A 14,869-nucleotide genomic window follows, 5' to 3' on the forward strand; every position below is an offset into this window, starting at 1 on the left:
ACCAGATAAATGATTTGAATCTTTTAAAGCCATTGGGGGCTGATGCAACAAACAACTATGCAGAAGGTTATTCCTAAACTTAAGCCGAGAGGTACTGTTGGTGTTTCTATCTAAGATAACAGCTAATGACACATTTGTGCTGTACAGTACTGGGTTGAAATACAACATAACATGTGGTACTGTATCTCTGCCCTGATGTATAATGAGACCAATGTAACACCTTCTTAGTTGTTTACACTGTAGGAAAACAACGTTCAGACAGCCAAAGTGACGCTCTCTGTGCGCTCCCCACAGCCAGGGCAAAACCTGCCCTCCCTATCCTGCACACCACTTCTATCAAGTCCCCCGCGATTGTTCTTTGCGCCAAGCTAAATAAATTCAGTTCCCTCAATCTTCGTAGCTCATTCCTTTAAGCCCGTGGAATTAGTCATTGGACTGTCTCCAAGGCCACAATGTCCTGTAGTGTGGGCACCAGAATTGAACACAGTATTCCGCACCATTATCTCCTTTCATAGATTAGCTTGGGACCAGTTTTATATAGAACATTTGTTTCCATGCAGAATCAGCAATGCCAGTATGCAGTAGGGACTAGTTGAGTCCAGCATATCAGCCTTATCTTTCTTTGTTCATTTTTGTTTCTTAATGCACATTGTAATGGAATTTCCTCCTAGCGGCTGATGAGTTAATAACACTGACATCAGCACAAGACTTACCTCTCAATTACAGAGCTTGCTCATAGTTGAATGATAAGACGTTTGTCTTTAAACCGTATGCTTTGAGGTTCACTTCCAGCCCTCGTCTTTCCATTCAGTTCAATGGGCTGAGATGCCAGGTCGTTACAACGGCAAAAAGAGTACAGAAAAACGTTTCATTTTTTTTCCTTTAAGTAATACATATAAAATACAATGTGAAACAGAAACAAGTAGATAGACCCAATGTTTATATATTGCAACTTAATATCAGTATTTCTATTGTACTAACACAATCACAAAATAAACAAAATAACTCCCTCCAAGCTTGTATAGACAGACCCAAAGCTTCAGGAGAGAGGGAGTCTGTGGCCTTTTACTTCATCAGACCACTAAAACTAAAGTTTTTAAAGATACGAATAAAAAACAAAATGAAAATAATAATCATAATAATAATAATAATAGTAGTAGTAGTAATAATAATAATATGAACTTGTGCAATCGAAAACCACTCATCTACACAAACACTGTATTCTGCCAGCTGCGGACACTGTGAAATTCAAAAGGACAAAGTCTTGTTCTGGAAGATTCCACCTTCATATATACCTCAAAATCTGGAAGAAGAATATTGCTCCATTTTCTTTTAATACAAATATCCACAACACATTTTTTAACTTATTTTTTAACGGAATTGTTTTAACTATAAATATTCAGTCACTTTTAAAGTCTTTGGTAAAAAGGCAATTTTCACAATAAAAAAACTGGATTAACCTGGGATGCTTTGAAAGGCCAGGAAAGGCTTTTCAGAGGTCCATTGTGAAATTCTCATTTAATAAGAAAGCTTCCCAGGTAAAAAACATAACCAGAACCAGCTTGTGTGAAGTTCTCAATGGCTCCTCACACTGTGGTTGCTTGACTAAGCTGCAGTGAGAGAGGGGAGTATTCCTTCATCCTCACACAGAGCCTCCCTCGAGTCCATGGGTTTTGCAGTGCCAGGGGCTGGAAGTCATCTTGCAGCCACCTCTCCTTCTCCTCTACCACCAGCACCAGCCCAAAGTGCTGCAGCTGTTCCTCTCTGTACACAACCTCCTCCAGGCTTCCCAGTAGCCTCCTGGAGACATCGTTCATCTCCTTGACAACCAGTCTCACAATCTCCCTCGCCGGCGTTTTCTGGGTGACACAAAGCTGTGAGGAAGGAAACATTCAAGAATGTATTTCTCCCCCCTTGTCTTGTTTTGATGTTTGCAATCATTCTCAGTGGTATAGGAATTCATCTTTTTTTCTTTTTCTTTAATAAGTCCAGGAGCTGCTTCTTAGTTCTAGTTGCCTGCCATAGACATGTGTAATGTAGGCTAGATCAGCCAAAGTGTCTTTATATTAGTAAGCACCAGCCCCGTCTAGCAGTGCATTGCCAGTAAAACAAAACGAAACCTGATCCAAAGTGGCAGATCACTAGATGGTGCTGGCTCTTACTTCTCTAAGACACTTTGGCAGGCAAAAACAGCAAAAAAAATGATTACAAACATCATAAAAAGATTACATTTTAAGCTACTGTATGTGGAGATAACAAAATAATTCAAGTACATTTACTATCCGCTCCTTGAAGAACGAGGAAAATGTCAGATCTACAAATTACCGTAATAGGATTAGGCAAGATTACTGAAAGGGTACCTTCAATTAGCTGGTTACTTTTACACTTCCTAGGTAATTCTCTATGTCAGCATTATCTCTGGGGTCAAAGAATGGTACTGGCTGCAAAGCATGTCAGTCAAAATAGGAAGCAGCTGTTAGTTAATGACAGGAAAGAAGGTGTTGAAGGGGTAGGGATAATTTCACTCCCCAGGTGAAATTTCCAGGAGAGTGCAAGACTACTTGAAAGTAAAGGCAAGCAAACACAGCCTAGTATGGTGCAAGATATCATTTAAAAATGAAAATGCATGTTTTCTTTACCATTTCTAAACCTATGGTCATGTGAGAAATGTAGAAATGTGGTATAGGTCTAGAAGTGAAATCAGTGTCTGCTGAGAAAGGCTGGTGGAACAGATTTGGAAAAGCAAATGATAAACACACACAGTACCTTCACGCTGGTTTCCTTAGACAGTCCGGTCCTGTATTGAGGATACACCCTCAGAATCATGTGACCAGGCCTCCTTCCTTCAATGGCTGGCAGTACCTCATTGGCTGAGGTCTCAGGGAAGCTGTTGGTGCCCTCTTCAGAGCGTGCCCGGGTGTGGAGAGGGGGGAGGTGTGGCTGAGGGTCCTTGGAGGGTGGGCAGCGGTCGATGGAGGATGGACGGGGACATCTTCGTCGAGGGGAGGGGCAGATGGCAGGGAATTCCAGACTGCTGGTCCTCACACAGAAGGCCTGTCTCTTCTCTGTGATGCGCAAGAGCTCGATCTGTCGGCTCGGGAGAATGAAATCGCTGTCGAAAAGCTCAGGGGGGCGTCTGCGCTCTACAGGGTCTGCCGGCTGCAGCTCATGGGCCTGCAAGACGTCAGGAGCACCGTCGCGAAGCCCCCTGCTACCTATGCGGGGGCACCCGGGCTCGATAGAGGAGGAGGAGGGCGAGGAGGAGATGAGGTCTAGGTCCCGGGGGCTCTGCGCTCGGCTCGAGTCATAATCGCTGTCTGTAGCCAGGAAGACTTCAGAGGAACCTTCTTCATCGGAGATGCCATGCAGATCTGAGGGAATAGCAGTGTACTGGAGGTAACTTTCCATTGGGGATTAAACAGCATGTTACAGAACTGTATGTGTAATCTCAGGCTGTTTGTGAGGAAGCGTCTTAGACATGAATAGAAATTAAATTTAATGTGTCATGATTTCAACGCAATGTTTTTTTACATTTTTATCCAGGCTCAAAAAAGTGGGACAAGTAATTTATTTTATAAACGGAATATGTACTAGCTTCACTAAATACTATTAGTAATGGTGGGCAACGGTATGAACATTGTATATCGATATTGTGCACGTATTTCGATATCGATAATATCGAAGTCTTCCAAAACACCAAAAAATATAATAACACAATTGCAATATGAAACATAAACATATATGTATAAGTTAACAGATATTTACATGAAAAGCAATACCTTACTTTAACTTAGTGGTGCTTTGCTTCACAATATCAATAGAGGAAAACAAGGTCTTGTTATATTGTTTTATTATTCCATGCCATCATCAGCCACCTGCGTATAAATGCTGACTGACAACGCCTCTAAAAGTATTAAGTACGGTGTCATGCTGACTGTTGCATTATTTTGTGATGTGTTTTAAAAGTAAAATCTTCTGTATAATACTGAAAGTTCACATTTTGAAAATACATTAACAGAAAAAATGCAATGAACTGCTGACGCATGCGCATATCTCAAAATAATGCAAAATGGATGGGCAATAAGGCTTAATGCAGCATGCAAATAGTGTTTGGTACCTAAATGCCAATCAATGAAATAAAATGGTTAAATAATACTTTAGTGTGTGGTGTTTGTCTATGAGACTGACAATGATTGGTATGTGTAAGTTTTGTTGTATCTTAATATAAAATACACTTGATTATACTGAGTTTATATTTTTAGAAGTATTAGCAATAAAAAGTTTGTCTCTGTGAGTGTATGTGAATTATTATTTTGTTTATCCCACAATATCGCGATATGGAAATTATTATCGATATTGAACACTATGAATATCATATCAAAATATCGATACTGGTGCCCATCACTAACTATTAGGATGCTTAATCCATTAGGAAGCATCTCATAGCAAGCAGTCTACCAGAAATGGGGAAAGGCAAAGAGCTTTTGAAAGAGGCATGCTAGTGGGTGCATGTGGAGCAGGTGCCACAGTAGCAAGGACAGTCATGTTGGTTAGGCTGCTCCAAGAGTCTTCAGAGTGGATCAGCAATGACAAAACAAAAGGAAAGTGATCTCCAAGACAGACAGCTGTGGCCGCAAACGGTTAGTGACAGACAGTGGTAATAGACTGTTGGAGAGGCTTGTCAAGTATGAAAAATCAATTGAGTGAATAGATCCATGGAGACACCTTCGGGCATCACGTGGACTATGCTGTGTATTAGCTGTGGTCAGGGCACATGGACAACCCAATATTGAGTACAGGTAATAAAGTAGCCAGGCAGTGCAGGTTGATAAAAAAGTGCATTTAGTACATTTCTGTCTAAATGATTCCCTACTATGATTGACAAGCAGTATTGAGAACAGTTGAACCCTGACTCCTAGCCGGACTCACCTGAGTTGTGCTTGCGGCCAGTCTCTGGGGAGGGGGTGGGAGAGGGGAGGTAGTCGAGCTGGGAGGAGGTGTTAGAGCGAGGTTTCTCCCTCACAACCTCTTGAGAGGAGTCGATTATCCAGGCCAGCGAGATCCCTCCAGATGGCTGTTTGTACCTGGCGTACTGAAGAGCGTCCATAATCCATCGCATCTCCCTCCAGACTTCTTCCATTTGCTGATAAAAATAACACATTATTCAGGAGAATTTTACAAATACACCAAAAGAAACAAAACATTCATTTTGCAGTATGTTTACTTTGCACTGAGCACCGATGCACTGTATCCTGTTTTATCGTCTATCTGCCAATACAGTTATTTGTTTTTGCAATCAAATAATGAGTAAGTCTTGAAGCTGACAATTTATCTGTGTGTGCATAATGCCAATACCCTAGCTCTTGTATTCTTGTTCTAATGCAGAAGGTAAACAGCATGGTCTCTTACCTAAGGCCCCTGACTTCATTGTTATAGAGGGAGAGCACTACAGTTTAAGACCTTTGTAAAATATAATTTTTCATTGTGTTGCCTCACCTGCATGTGCTCCTGGACCTGCTGGTGTTTCTGCTTGGCCGCCAGCAACTCTGGCTCGGAGAAGGCTTCACGCAGGGTTTGCTGGGACATCAGTGACTCCAGCTCCAGCAGGGCTGACACTCGACAGTACTGTCCGATAAACGCCTGGCTGTACGTGTAGAAGTGGACTGGAGAAACAAAGGGAGGATACGGTTAGATTCTGTGTGAAAAAAGACTTTCTAATTCCAAGCCACAGGGAAATACACTACATGTAGGGGGCTGTTTTGTATGATGTGTAATAATGATCATGCAGTAAAGGCCACTGGAGTGCAGGGTGGGTCATGTGATAAGGAGCTTGCTGGTTTAAATCCTGGTCATGCAGAGTTGCTGATCTTGGCTAGGGGTAAAGTGTGGTCATTAACAATTATTTTTTTGTATATAACTAGCTTGCTAATGTATTAAAAATGTTTAAGTGTGACTGGCAAAATGTTTCTGAGATCTTCATAGCAACTATAACCAAGACCAACAGAAATCATGTTCATAAATTGTCTTCTGTTTCTCATGTTACTGCAGCATCTGAACTTATATGCAAGAAGCTAGTCCATTTAGTCATGTATTGGCATACACACTTTCCATTATGATAAATACATTTAAAGCAGTATCCTGATCTATCGAAGCACAATTAATTGTATTGCTCCTATTTGAAAGGTAATTTTTGTCCCAGCCCGACGGGAGCCTTACCCAACTCGAAGATCTGCAGGGGCAAGGTGAGGAAGCCGGAGCGGGGGGAGTAGGGGTTGTTCTGTCCAGGGGCGGTGCACACGTCATCTGAAGGGGGCAGGAGGAGCAGAAATGAGACCTTCTCCCCAAACTCTAGGACCTCCTGGCTGTAGATACGGAAGTGCTGTGCCTAACACAGAAACAGAGAGATCAGTTTCAATTTACAGATCATCGGCTTAGCTGTAAAAATCAGCCAAGAAATCAGTATAATAAAGAAGGTAGATACCCAATCCTCAGGATGTGCATGTAAAAAATCAAATCCCAGATTCTTACTCTCTCAATAAGTCTGTGCTTACCTAAAGAGGGTTAATAAGTAAAACATCTTGTAATTAGTAAATCTCATATATGGGACTTTAAAAAATGTTTTAATTAGGAATACATTTTATACATCATACATCATCAATAACTAATAACCACTCAATAGTGCTAAATGTATAGTTCAATAACAACATTTTCAACAAGAAGTCTTATCCAATGTCTTCAACATCATATGAAAGACTGTTATTTATGAACTAATTATAGCAGTTTTGGTCTTGTTTTAAACAGAAAGGGACTGACCAAGAAACAGTAACAAGTAAATAATGTTACAGTATCATCTTCTCCCTCTTCTTCTTCTTCTTCTTCTTCTTCTTAAATGTACCCTTTTTGGAGGCATCTTGATATATTCCAATAAGATGATCAGTTGGTCTGTTTAGATCAGTTGAACAGATTCCAATGTGAGTATTGTTTTGAGCTGGGTTCTTCGTTGAAACCTCATGAAACTTGTTAATTGTCAGGCCATTTAATGCGATAACAGGCAGATATATCCAGGTAAATAATAGGAAATGAGTGGATAGAGAACATGTCGACCAACTTTCAGATGTTACCTTTGCGTATTCTTTTAATGTAATAATTAAATTCCATATTTTCATGTAGAATCTCAAAAATGGATAACCCCTATTGTATGTTGTGAAAGGCTGCTCTTCTCTTACCTGATTGACTGGAATGTTGATCTGTCCCATCAGCTCTCTGGCTGCCGCTCGCAGATCCTGAAGGATGAGGTTCTGAGGGCTCTCTGCGTTCTGCTCAGCCAGGACAGAATCATCCAGGGAGCTCAGGTTCTGCAGCCACTCCCACTCCTCCCTGGGACACAAATATCCACCAGTTGCATTAGCTACTACTAATCCACACTGCCTAAATATCGACACGCTTCGGAGTCCTCGTTAAAGTAATTGTAACAAAATAATTCCATAAATCGTATATTGTATTAAATCTTGGGTTAGCTGTTTGCACTTGTGCCCCCCCTAGGTCATTTCACCTCAGCAGTATCTTCTGGGTCAAATCATGTTACTGGCTGTCAATCAGCAGAGGAAGGAGATGATTGGTTATTGACAGAAAAGAAGCCAGTGAATGGGGTTGGGACATTTTCCCTCTCCCTGCCTTGTCTGTACAAAGGACTATCATTATTCTATCAGTGTTTACATGGTACACTTCAAAAACTACAGTTATAGTCACTGCTCTGAACAAGCAGACTAAAATCCAAAGCGCTGGACAGTCCTATTCATTTCAGATTTTTTCATAATGTAGGCTATGGGAGTCGGTGCACTGCATTTTTCTGTTTGTTTGGGGTTTTTTTTTGACCGGGGCTGTGGCATTCAGCTGAGGTTTTCCGCATTGTTGGCTACTTATTGCAATTCCTTCATAGGACATCCATTCTGACCAATAGCTCCCACAGATTGTGCCTCCCCCACCCTACCTGGAGACGTTGTGGTTGTGTCGTACTTTCACATGGCAGAGCATGTTGGGGAGTTTCTGAGGAACCAGAACCCGGATTTGATCCACTGAGCTGCACAGCTTCAAGTACCCCAGGTAGAGGCCTGGAGACAGGGCCTGTTTGCTGCGTCTGTGATAGGCCAGCTTCTCCTGAAACACACAGTCAACAACCAGAGGGGTTAAAAGCGCTAAATCAAGGCTTTAAAATACATTGGCATTACAACAGCCTTGCAAGTCCCTTCTTAACCAGGCAAAGCCCATTCCTGCCACAACACTGTACATTCACTCCCTCTAGGGCAGATATTTACTGTACTTATTCCTTTTAAGCTTTATTAGTGATCCCATGATTCTGCTTTTTTATTCTGTTTTTTTATGCACATTGCATGGGTTAGACACTACTATACTACTGATGTATCAGGACATGACTTTGAATCCACAATACTGATGTATCATTGTGAAGCAGTCCTACGTGCAGTGTGATGAGAAGCATGTCCAGGGCAGTAGGCTCTTCCGGTGACGAGATGGACTTGCGTTGCATCTGGAGCTTGCTCAGCAGAGTCCACCGCATGTTTTCCAGGGACTGACTCGAACCCAGGTCATGTATCGTCACCAGCAGTGCATTCCCATGCCTGTCTTTGATTGGCTCAAAGTAAACCCTCCCCAGATCCTGGGTTCCCAGCATGCCCTGTTCAATCAAAAATAATTTTCAGTTCAGAACTCCGCTGTCTTCGTGATCAAAACCCATATTTATAATGACCCCCTTTCACAGCATTAGGTGGAAGGAGGGTTGGGGGACCTTGATTGAAGCCTTTAAAATCTTAAAAGGAGTTGAGAAAGTTAACCCTAGCCAATAATTACAACAGTAGGAGGCGCTTGTTTAATATAGAGAGTGGTGAGGGTATGGAATGGGGTACCATGTTGTTGATGCATTGTCATCTTTTAAGACCTGACAAAATTTTTGGGAAAAATCAGCTACTAGAACTGGACCAGCACTAATGGGCCTCCTCTCGTTTGTACATTTTCTTATTCTTAAGAAAAGGCCAGGAGAGAGCAGATATTTGTGTGACCTGAAGCTGGGAAACAGCCTGAAGCATCTTGAGTCGAGTCTGGAGGATGCAGGAGCATGAAGACTGGGAGGGGCTGAGGCACTGCAGCAGCCATGAGATATCTTCCCACAGACAGGACACCTGCAAGGACCAGAAGGGACATGCTTATTTAAGCCGCTTATATTGAATGTTCTATGTTAAAAAGTAAAGGTGTGTTTTCACAGTCAGAAAAATTGTAAACTGCTTTTACCATCCAGCTGAAGATGGACTTATAGTCTAAAACATCCTGATATCATTTTTTTATATCAATTATTCACATTTTTGTGTACCTACATTACCTTTTTCTTTTTGATTTTTGGTACACAGCTTTTTTCCTTTTTTTTTTTTTTTTTTTTTTTTTTTTAAATTTAGTCGTCGCCAATTATTTTTACCCCGGTTTTCACCCCAATTTAGCATGCCCAATTATTATCTGTATCCCCGGCTTACCGCTCGCAACCCCCCCGCCGACTCAGGAAACGGAGGCTGAAACACGCGTCCTCCGAAACGTGCTCCTTCCAAGCCGTCATTTTTCGCACTGCAGATCCACAGCAATGCTACCAGACCTATAGTGCCAGAGGACAACACAGATCTGGCGGCTCCGCTGCAGAGCCACAGGCGCCCTACCGGCCACAGGGGTCGCTGATGCGCGGTGAGCCGTGGATTCCCCTGCCGACCTAAGCCCTCCCTACCCGGGCAGCGCTCAGCCAATTGTGCGCCGCCCCCTAGGAACTCTCGGTCACGGTCAGCTGTGACATAGCCTGGATTCGAACCAGCGATCTCCAGGTTATAGGGCACATCCTGCGAGGAGCGCCTTTACTGGATGCACCACTCGGGAGCCCCGGCTTTTTCCTTTTTCAAATGTTATATTATCATTAAGTATGTAGTAAATGACATCACAAACACATTAATAAATGGACATAGGTGATTGTAGTTACCATGGCACCAAAAGCCTACAAGTATCTCAAACACACTTTTTTTAACAAATAATGTGTATATATATATATAAAAATAGACACACACATACACACACACACAACACACACACAGTTACATGAGGTACAGAGCTGCTCTTAAGTTCTAGTTGCTGCCATGAATGTATGTAACAGCAAGATCAGCCAAAGTGTATTTATATAATTAAGATGCAGCGCCACCTAGTTGTCTGCCACTTGGGCTCAAGTTTCTTTAGTTTTTTGCTGCAGTACACTGCATGTTAGATGGTGTTGGCACTAATATAAAGATACTCTGATCTAGCCTAAATCACATACGTCTATGGCAGGGGACACCCGCAGGAACAGGATTAAAAAATCCAATAGAGAGTCGGTGTGAACATGTCTACCTTGCTGAACCACAGGAAGTCCTGCACGAGGGAGGTGGAGTAGGAGTCATCAATCTCCATGATGGGAATCTGGTCTTCCTGAGTTACCAGGATGTTGTCATCTCGGTAGAATATTGACGTCAAATACAAACCCCTTCAAGACAAAAGTGGCAGATCATTCAAGTAGCATACACTCTGCAGCAGTGCTGTAAATACAGAATTGGAGCTACTGGTAAAATTAATAAAGTAGGTCTAGGCTTTGAGATCATTGGCTGCCTGTCCGCTGTAGGATGATGAGGAGAAACGCCAGAGCTAATGCCACTCATTCTGTGGAATCACCATCGAAGACCAGGAACTTGTCACAGCCAGGACACAAACCTGCACCCTCCGGGGTGTATGACTTGCCCTGCGCACCACGCAGCCATGCAACCAAATGATACACTCGGAGACCCAAAACCGGAAGAGAATAAACCCCCCAAATCAGAACCCCAAAGTATCCCTGATAAAAAAATAATAATAAACTTACCTTTTGAGAGTTTTCACAAACTTGCTGGTCGGCTGGAAGAGATGTCGTAAACTCTTGGATACGGAGTGCTTTCTGACATGCGGCTGAACTTTGCAACTCTCTGTGTGGAAAAACAACGACACACCTTTAACAATTCTTTCTTTTCTAAATTAACAGTGACATTGTTTTTTTCTGAAGATGATACAGGCTTGCTCATGCTAATGGGGTTAAATCATGCGGCACACATTTAAAACAATCAGTCTATAGAGATGATCTGAAAGTCCAACCAGTCTAACATTTCAATCCAGAATGAAAGACAGTTAATGACTGTTTTACAAAAGTACACTTATTTGTGCTAGCTAACTTGCTCAGGGCAAATCAGAAATACCTGTAGAAATACCTGTAGTGTTCTAGTCCTGTAAGTCTTTCTGATTCGCTATTTAACAGGAGCTTCCCAGGTCCTTATGTGCCGATAAACATAAATATAACTGACATCCATCTTGCATGTATTCAGCATTGTTTATGTCACTTCGTCAGGTACAGTTTAACGCAATTGAGTTTTCAAGTGGCAAAGCCTTACAATTCCCAGGTATCATGATGTTTCAATTAAGAAACCGTACTCAAAACAATGGGACACAGTGCAAGCCACTCCAGATCGTAAAAAAAATACACGTATAGAACATGATTATTAAAAACAGACATGTTTCAGCTTCAATAAATCTAGTTCTTAAAAGGAGTGATGTGTGGGGAAGGTTTTGCAGCAACAGGCAATAAATTGCTGTACAAGAGGGCTGTAAACCCAAAACAAAGATGTCCATTAACGGACGTGCAATGTGAAAAGGGTATACTTGCAGGTTATAAGCACTTAAATTATAATAGACACCCAGCTCTGTGACAGCTGTCTGGGGCTGAGTTTACATCTTATTCATTCAACATATTCCCTATACATTCTTGCTATACAGCTCTTAAGAGACAAGGGTCTAAAAAATGGGAATTTTGCCTTCGAAATGAAATATTTACTAGGGAAGTTGTTAGGCCTTTAATGGAACTGCCAGAGGGCATGCTTGGAAAAATAATTGATCTACGGCCACACTTATATTTCTAGTATGTGTCTCGAATCCTAGGTAGGCTCACTTGTGCAATTTTGTTGATCATTTTTTAGGCATCTTTACACAACTTCAGTATACTGTTTAGCATTATAAGATGTGATACATATTAAAAGAGGATATGGTTTAAAGATGGAGCTCACATTACGGATGCAAAGTAGGCAAAATTATCTTAACATCTGTAAAATTGCAAAAGTGGTCATGTTTTCAGTTGTCAGTTTTCCATGTGTTGGAAACACATGGAAAAGATAATGTGGCAATAGACACAACATACCCTATGGTAGTTCCATTAACAGTGAAACAACTTCCATAGAAAACATTTCATTTGTGGCAGTCACTTGTAGGCAAAATTCCCATCTTACAGACCCTTGTCCTTTGCAGTGTGGGAAGAAACTCGTTATAGCAAGCATATATTTGAATTTAAAAACCTGATATCTGGCTTTCCTTCTGTAAAAATGACACCACAACACTGAAAATGTTTATTATCATAACCCTGGTTCCCAGAAACCGTTACATGATGGTATATCATCTCTTAAAGCCTGTGAACAGGACAGAATGAATCTGTGCTGCAAGTCTACCTCCTGACCAGGAAGGGCGCTAGGTAAGGTTGGTGGTGCGCCTTCACAGGGATGGGCCGACTCGATAGTAGGACGGAACCGGAAGTCGGCCATCTTGGTGAAAGGGCGTAGTTGTAAGATTGCTAAACAACTCTATTGTGATCAGCTGTGGTGTGATTGGATAAAGTGTGGCACCATGCTGATCACAGGGTGAGTTTGGTAGTACAAAGGGGACGCAGCTACGTGAACGGCTCCTTGCACTGAACTAATAACAAGCCGAAGTGCTACTGTTGTGTTTTGTATTGTAGCGGGAGACTGACCGGGAGCTGGACGCTAACAAGCCAGCACAACCACCCAGGACTTCAACACTGCAACAACCGCAACCTGCACTTGCACTGGGAGCACCTGCCTTTTCTTGAGCACTTGGACTTTGGTGTGTGACGTAAATAAAGCGTATTGTAAATAGACATCAGTTCATTCCTGCACCACTGACATCCTGACACGTGGTGTCTTTGTGGGATTCTATAGACTGGAGGATGGATTAATTGCTGCCATGTTGGACGCCTTGGACCAGTGGAGGAATGCTCAGGAGAGGAGGCGAGAAGACAGACACACAGCGGCAGGAGGAGATGGTACAGCGCTACGGCACCCTCGTGGAAAGGATAGGGGAGCTGTGCGCACCTGGCCTACTGGGGGACCCGGTGGCGGTAATGAAAGGGGCACCAGTGTTGATACTCCCCAAACCCAAATTAAAGAAAAGTACGCTGGAGGATGATCCAGAGGCCTACCTTGTCACATTAGAAAAATCTTGCTGGTGGACCGATTGTTGGGACTTAGCCAACGTGTGCACTGGCCTCTTCCCCTCGGGTAGCTGGTATTCCCAGAAACAGCGGTGACCCCCAAGCGCTGAAGTATGGCTTTCTTGACAGTGTCAAAATCCAGGGCACTGGCCATATCCAAAGCCCGACAGGAGGCTTAGGCTTCTAGAGTTAAACACAGGGGCAATTTTGTTGGCCAGCAGTCCCGGGGCCATAGTGCCACCTCCAGGACATGCTCGAAGGTTACCAGGAACGCCTGAGGGTCATTTTCAGGGGTCATTTTGAGAAGTTTCGGTTGCACCGAAAACATTTTGGCCTCCTCCGTTTCTGTCGGTGCTGGTGTAGCGACCTTGTTCACCAGCTGTGTGAAGAATTGAGCCATTTGTTGTTGGTGTTGATTTATCCTCTCCTCTCTATGCCGCTCCTGCTCTGTGAGGACTCTGAGAAGGGTCTCTGCATCCATCGTTCGGCCTGGCGATCCCACAGTTTTAAAAGAAACAACCAGGGTTTATTTATTTTTTTTAAATTTTTTTCAATGAAGCCCAACCGGGCAGATGGAGGGCAGGTGTGCTGAGATGCACAAAAACAAAATAAAAATGTAAATTAAATATTCCACGAAATTCCGTCTGTGGAGTTCGGAGGATCTCTGTTTACATCCTTGCACCTTTCCCATCGCCACGTCCCTCCAGTCTCCTCGTCGTCCCAGGCAACCCCCTGTGCTGAGTCTGGGGGGGGGGGGTGGACCGCAGGAGAAAATAAAAAAAACCACACACACACAAACTAGACATTCGTCCATTTCCCGCTGCCTTGCAGCACCACAATTCTTCTGTCATGCGACAGCGTGCTTCCCTTTCATACCCAGAGCCCCGCCCCTGTAGTCATTCGAACACCAATAAGACAGTTGTCCCTAATAATGGCTGACTAGAGCAGCAGGGACCTGTGCACTCGCGCCATTCTTCCCTCACCAAGATGGTTGCCTCCAACTGTGATACAGATCACGGTTCGGCAGATCCTGGTAAGGGAAAACCTTCAGCTGGCTCAGTGCCCTCTAGTATCGGGAGGTCGAATTACAGACCGGACCCTCCTTTGTCCATCACATAACACAAAACTCCTAAATATTCAGTGAGACAGACAGCTCAGCATTAAAGTCACTTCCTCAGCCCCAGTGAAGGGGTCTTTCACAGTTTAATTACACGTGTTTATAAAAGGGGGGGAGTGGGTGAGGGAGCAATTCCTCAGGGAGCTGCCCCTTCTCAATTCACCACAATTTATAACCCTGAAACCAAAGTAAAAGTTTCTTTCTGTTAGAACAACAAACATGACCTTAGAGGAGAGCTGGCTACCATGTCTGACACAAGCCTAGCCTGCCCTCGGGGACCCACACAGTGCTGGGGGCACAGTAGAGAGGGATGTGCAGGGAAAACGTTTAGGTAATTAGTCTAGTTTTATACTGTTATTGGCAAACGGTGCTACCAT

General features: G+C 43.0%; 1 protein-coding gene across 6 annotated transcripts in view; it reads right to left on the reverse strand.

Annotated features, from left to right (window-relative positions):
* Window positions 1–866: 866 nt before the first annotated feature.
* The window catches only part of LOC117431725 (ankyrin repeat and fibronectin type-III domain-containing protein 1-like), a 256,983-nt gene continuing 242,980 nt past the window's right edge, over window positions 867–14,869 (reverse strand). For all 6 annotated transcript variants that reach the window (XM_034053016.3, XM_058995967.1, XM_034053015.3 and 3 more), the window contains 11 exons: window positions 10,934–11,033; window positions 10,429–10,561; window positions 9,075–9,194; window positions 8,477–8,692; window positions 7,991–8,157; window positions 7,227–7,377; window positions 6,217–6,385; window positions 5,497–5,663; window positions 4,930–5,143; window positions 2,767–3,371; window positions 867–1,874 (listed from right to left, as the gene is read on the reverse strand). In XM_034053016.3, the coding sequence (XP_033908907.2) occupies window positions 1,587–1,874; window positions 2,767–3,371; window positions 4,930–5,143; window positions 5,497–5,663; window positions 6,217–6,385; window positions 7,227–7,377; window positions 7,991–8,157; window positions 8,477–8,692; window positions 9,075–9,194; window positions 10,429–10,561; window positions 10,934–11,033 (2,330 nt within the window). In that variant the 3' untranslated portion in view covers window positions 867–1,586. The remainder of the gene's footprint in view (window positions 1,875–2,766; window positions 3,372–4,929; window positions 5,144–5,496; window positions 5,664–6,216; window positions 6,386–7,226; window positions 7,378–7,990; window positions 8,158–8,476; window positions 8,693–9,074; window positions 9,195–10,428; window positions 10,562–10,933; window positions 11,034–14,869) is intronic.

This window comes from Acipenser ruthenus, chromosome 22 (genome assembly GCF_902713425.1).
Source record: "Acipenser ruthenus chromosome 22, fAciRut3.2 maternal haplotype, whole genome shotgun sequence".
Classification (NCBI taxonomy): domain Eukaryota; kingdom Metazoa; phylum Chordata; class Actinopteri; order Acipenseriformes; family Acipenseridae; genus Acipenser; species Acipenser ruthenus.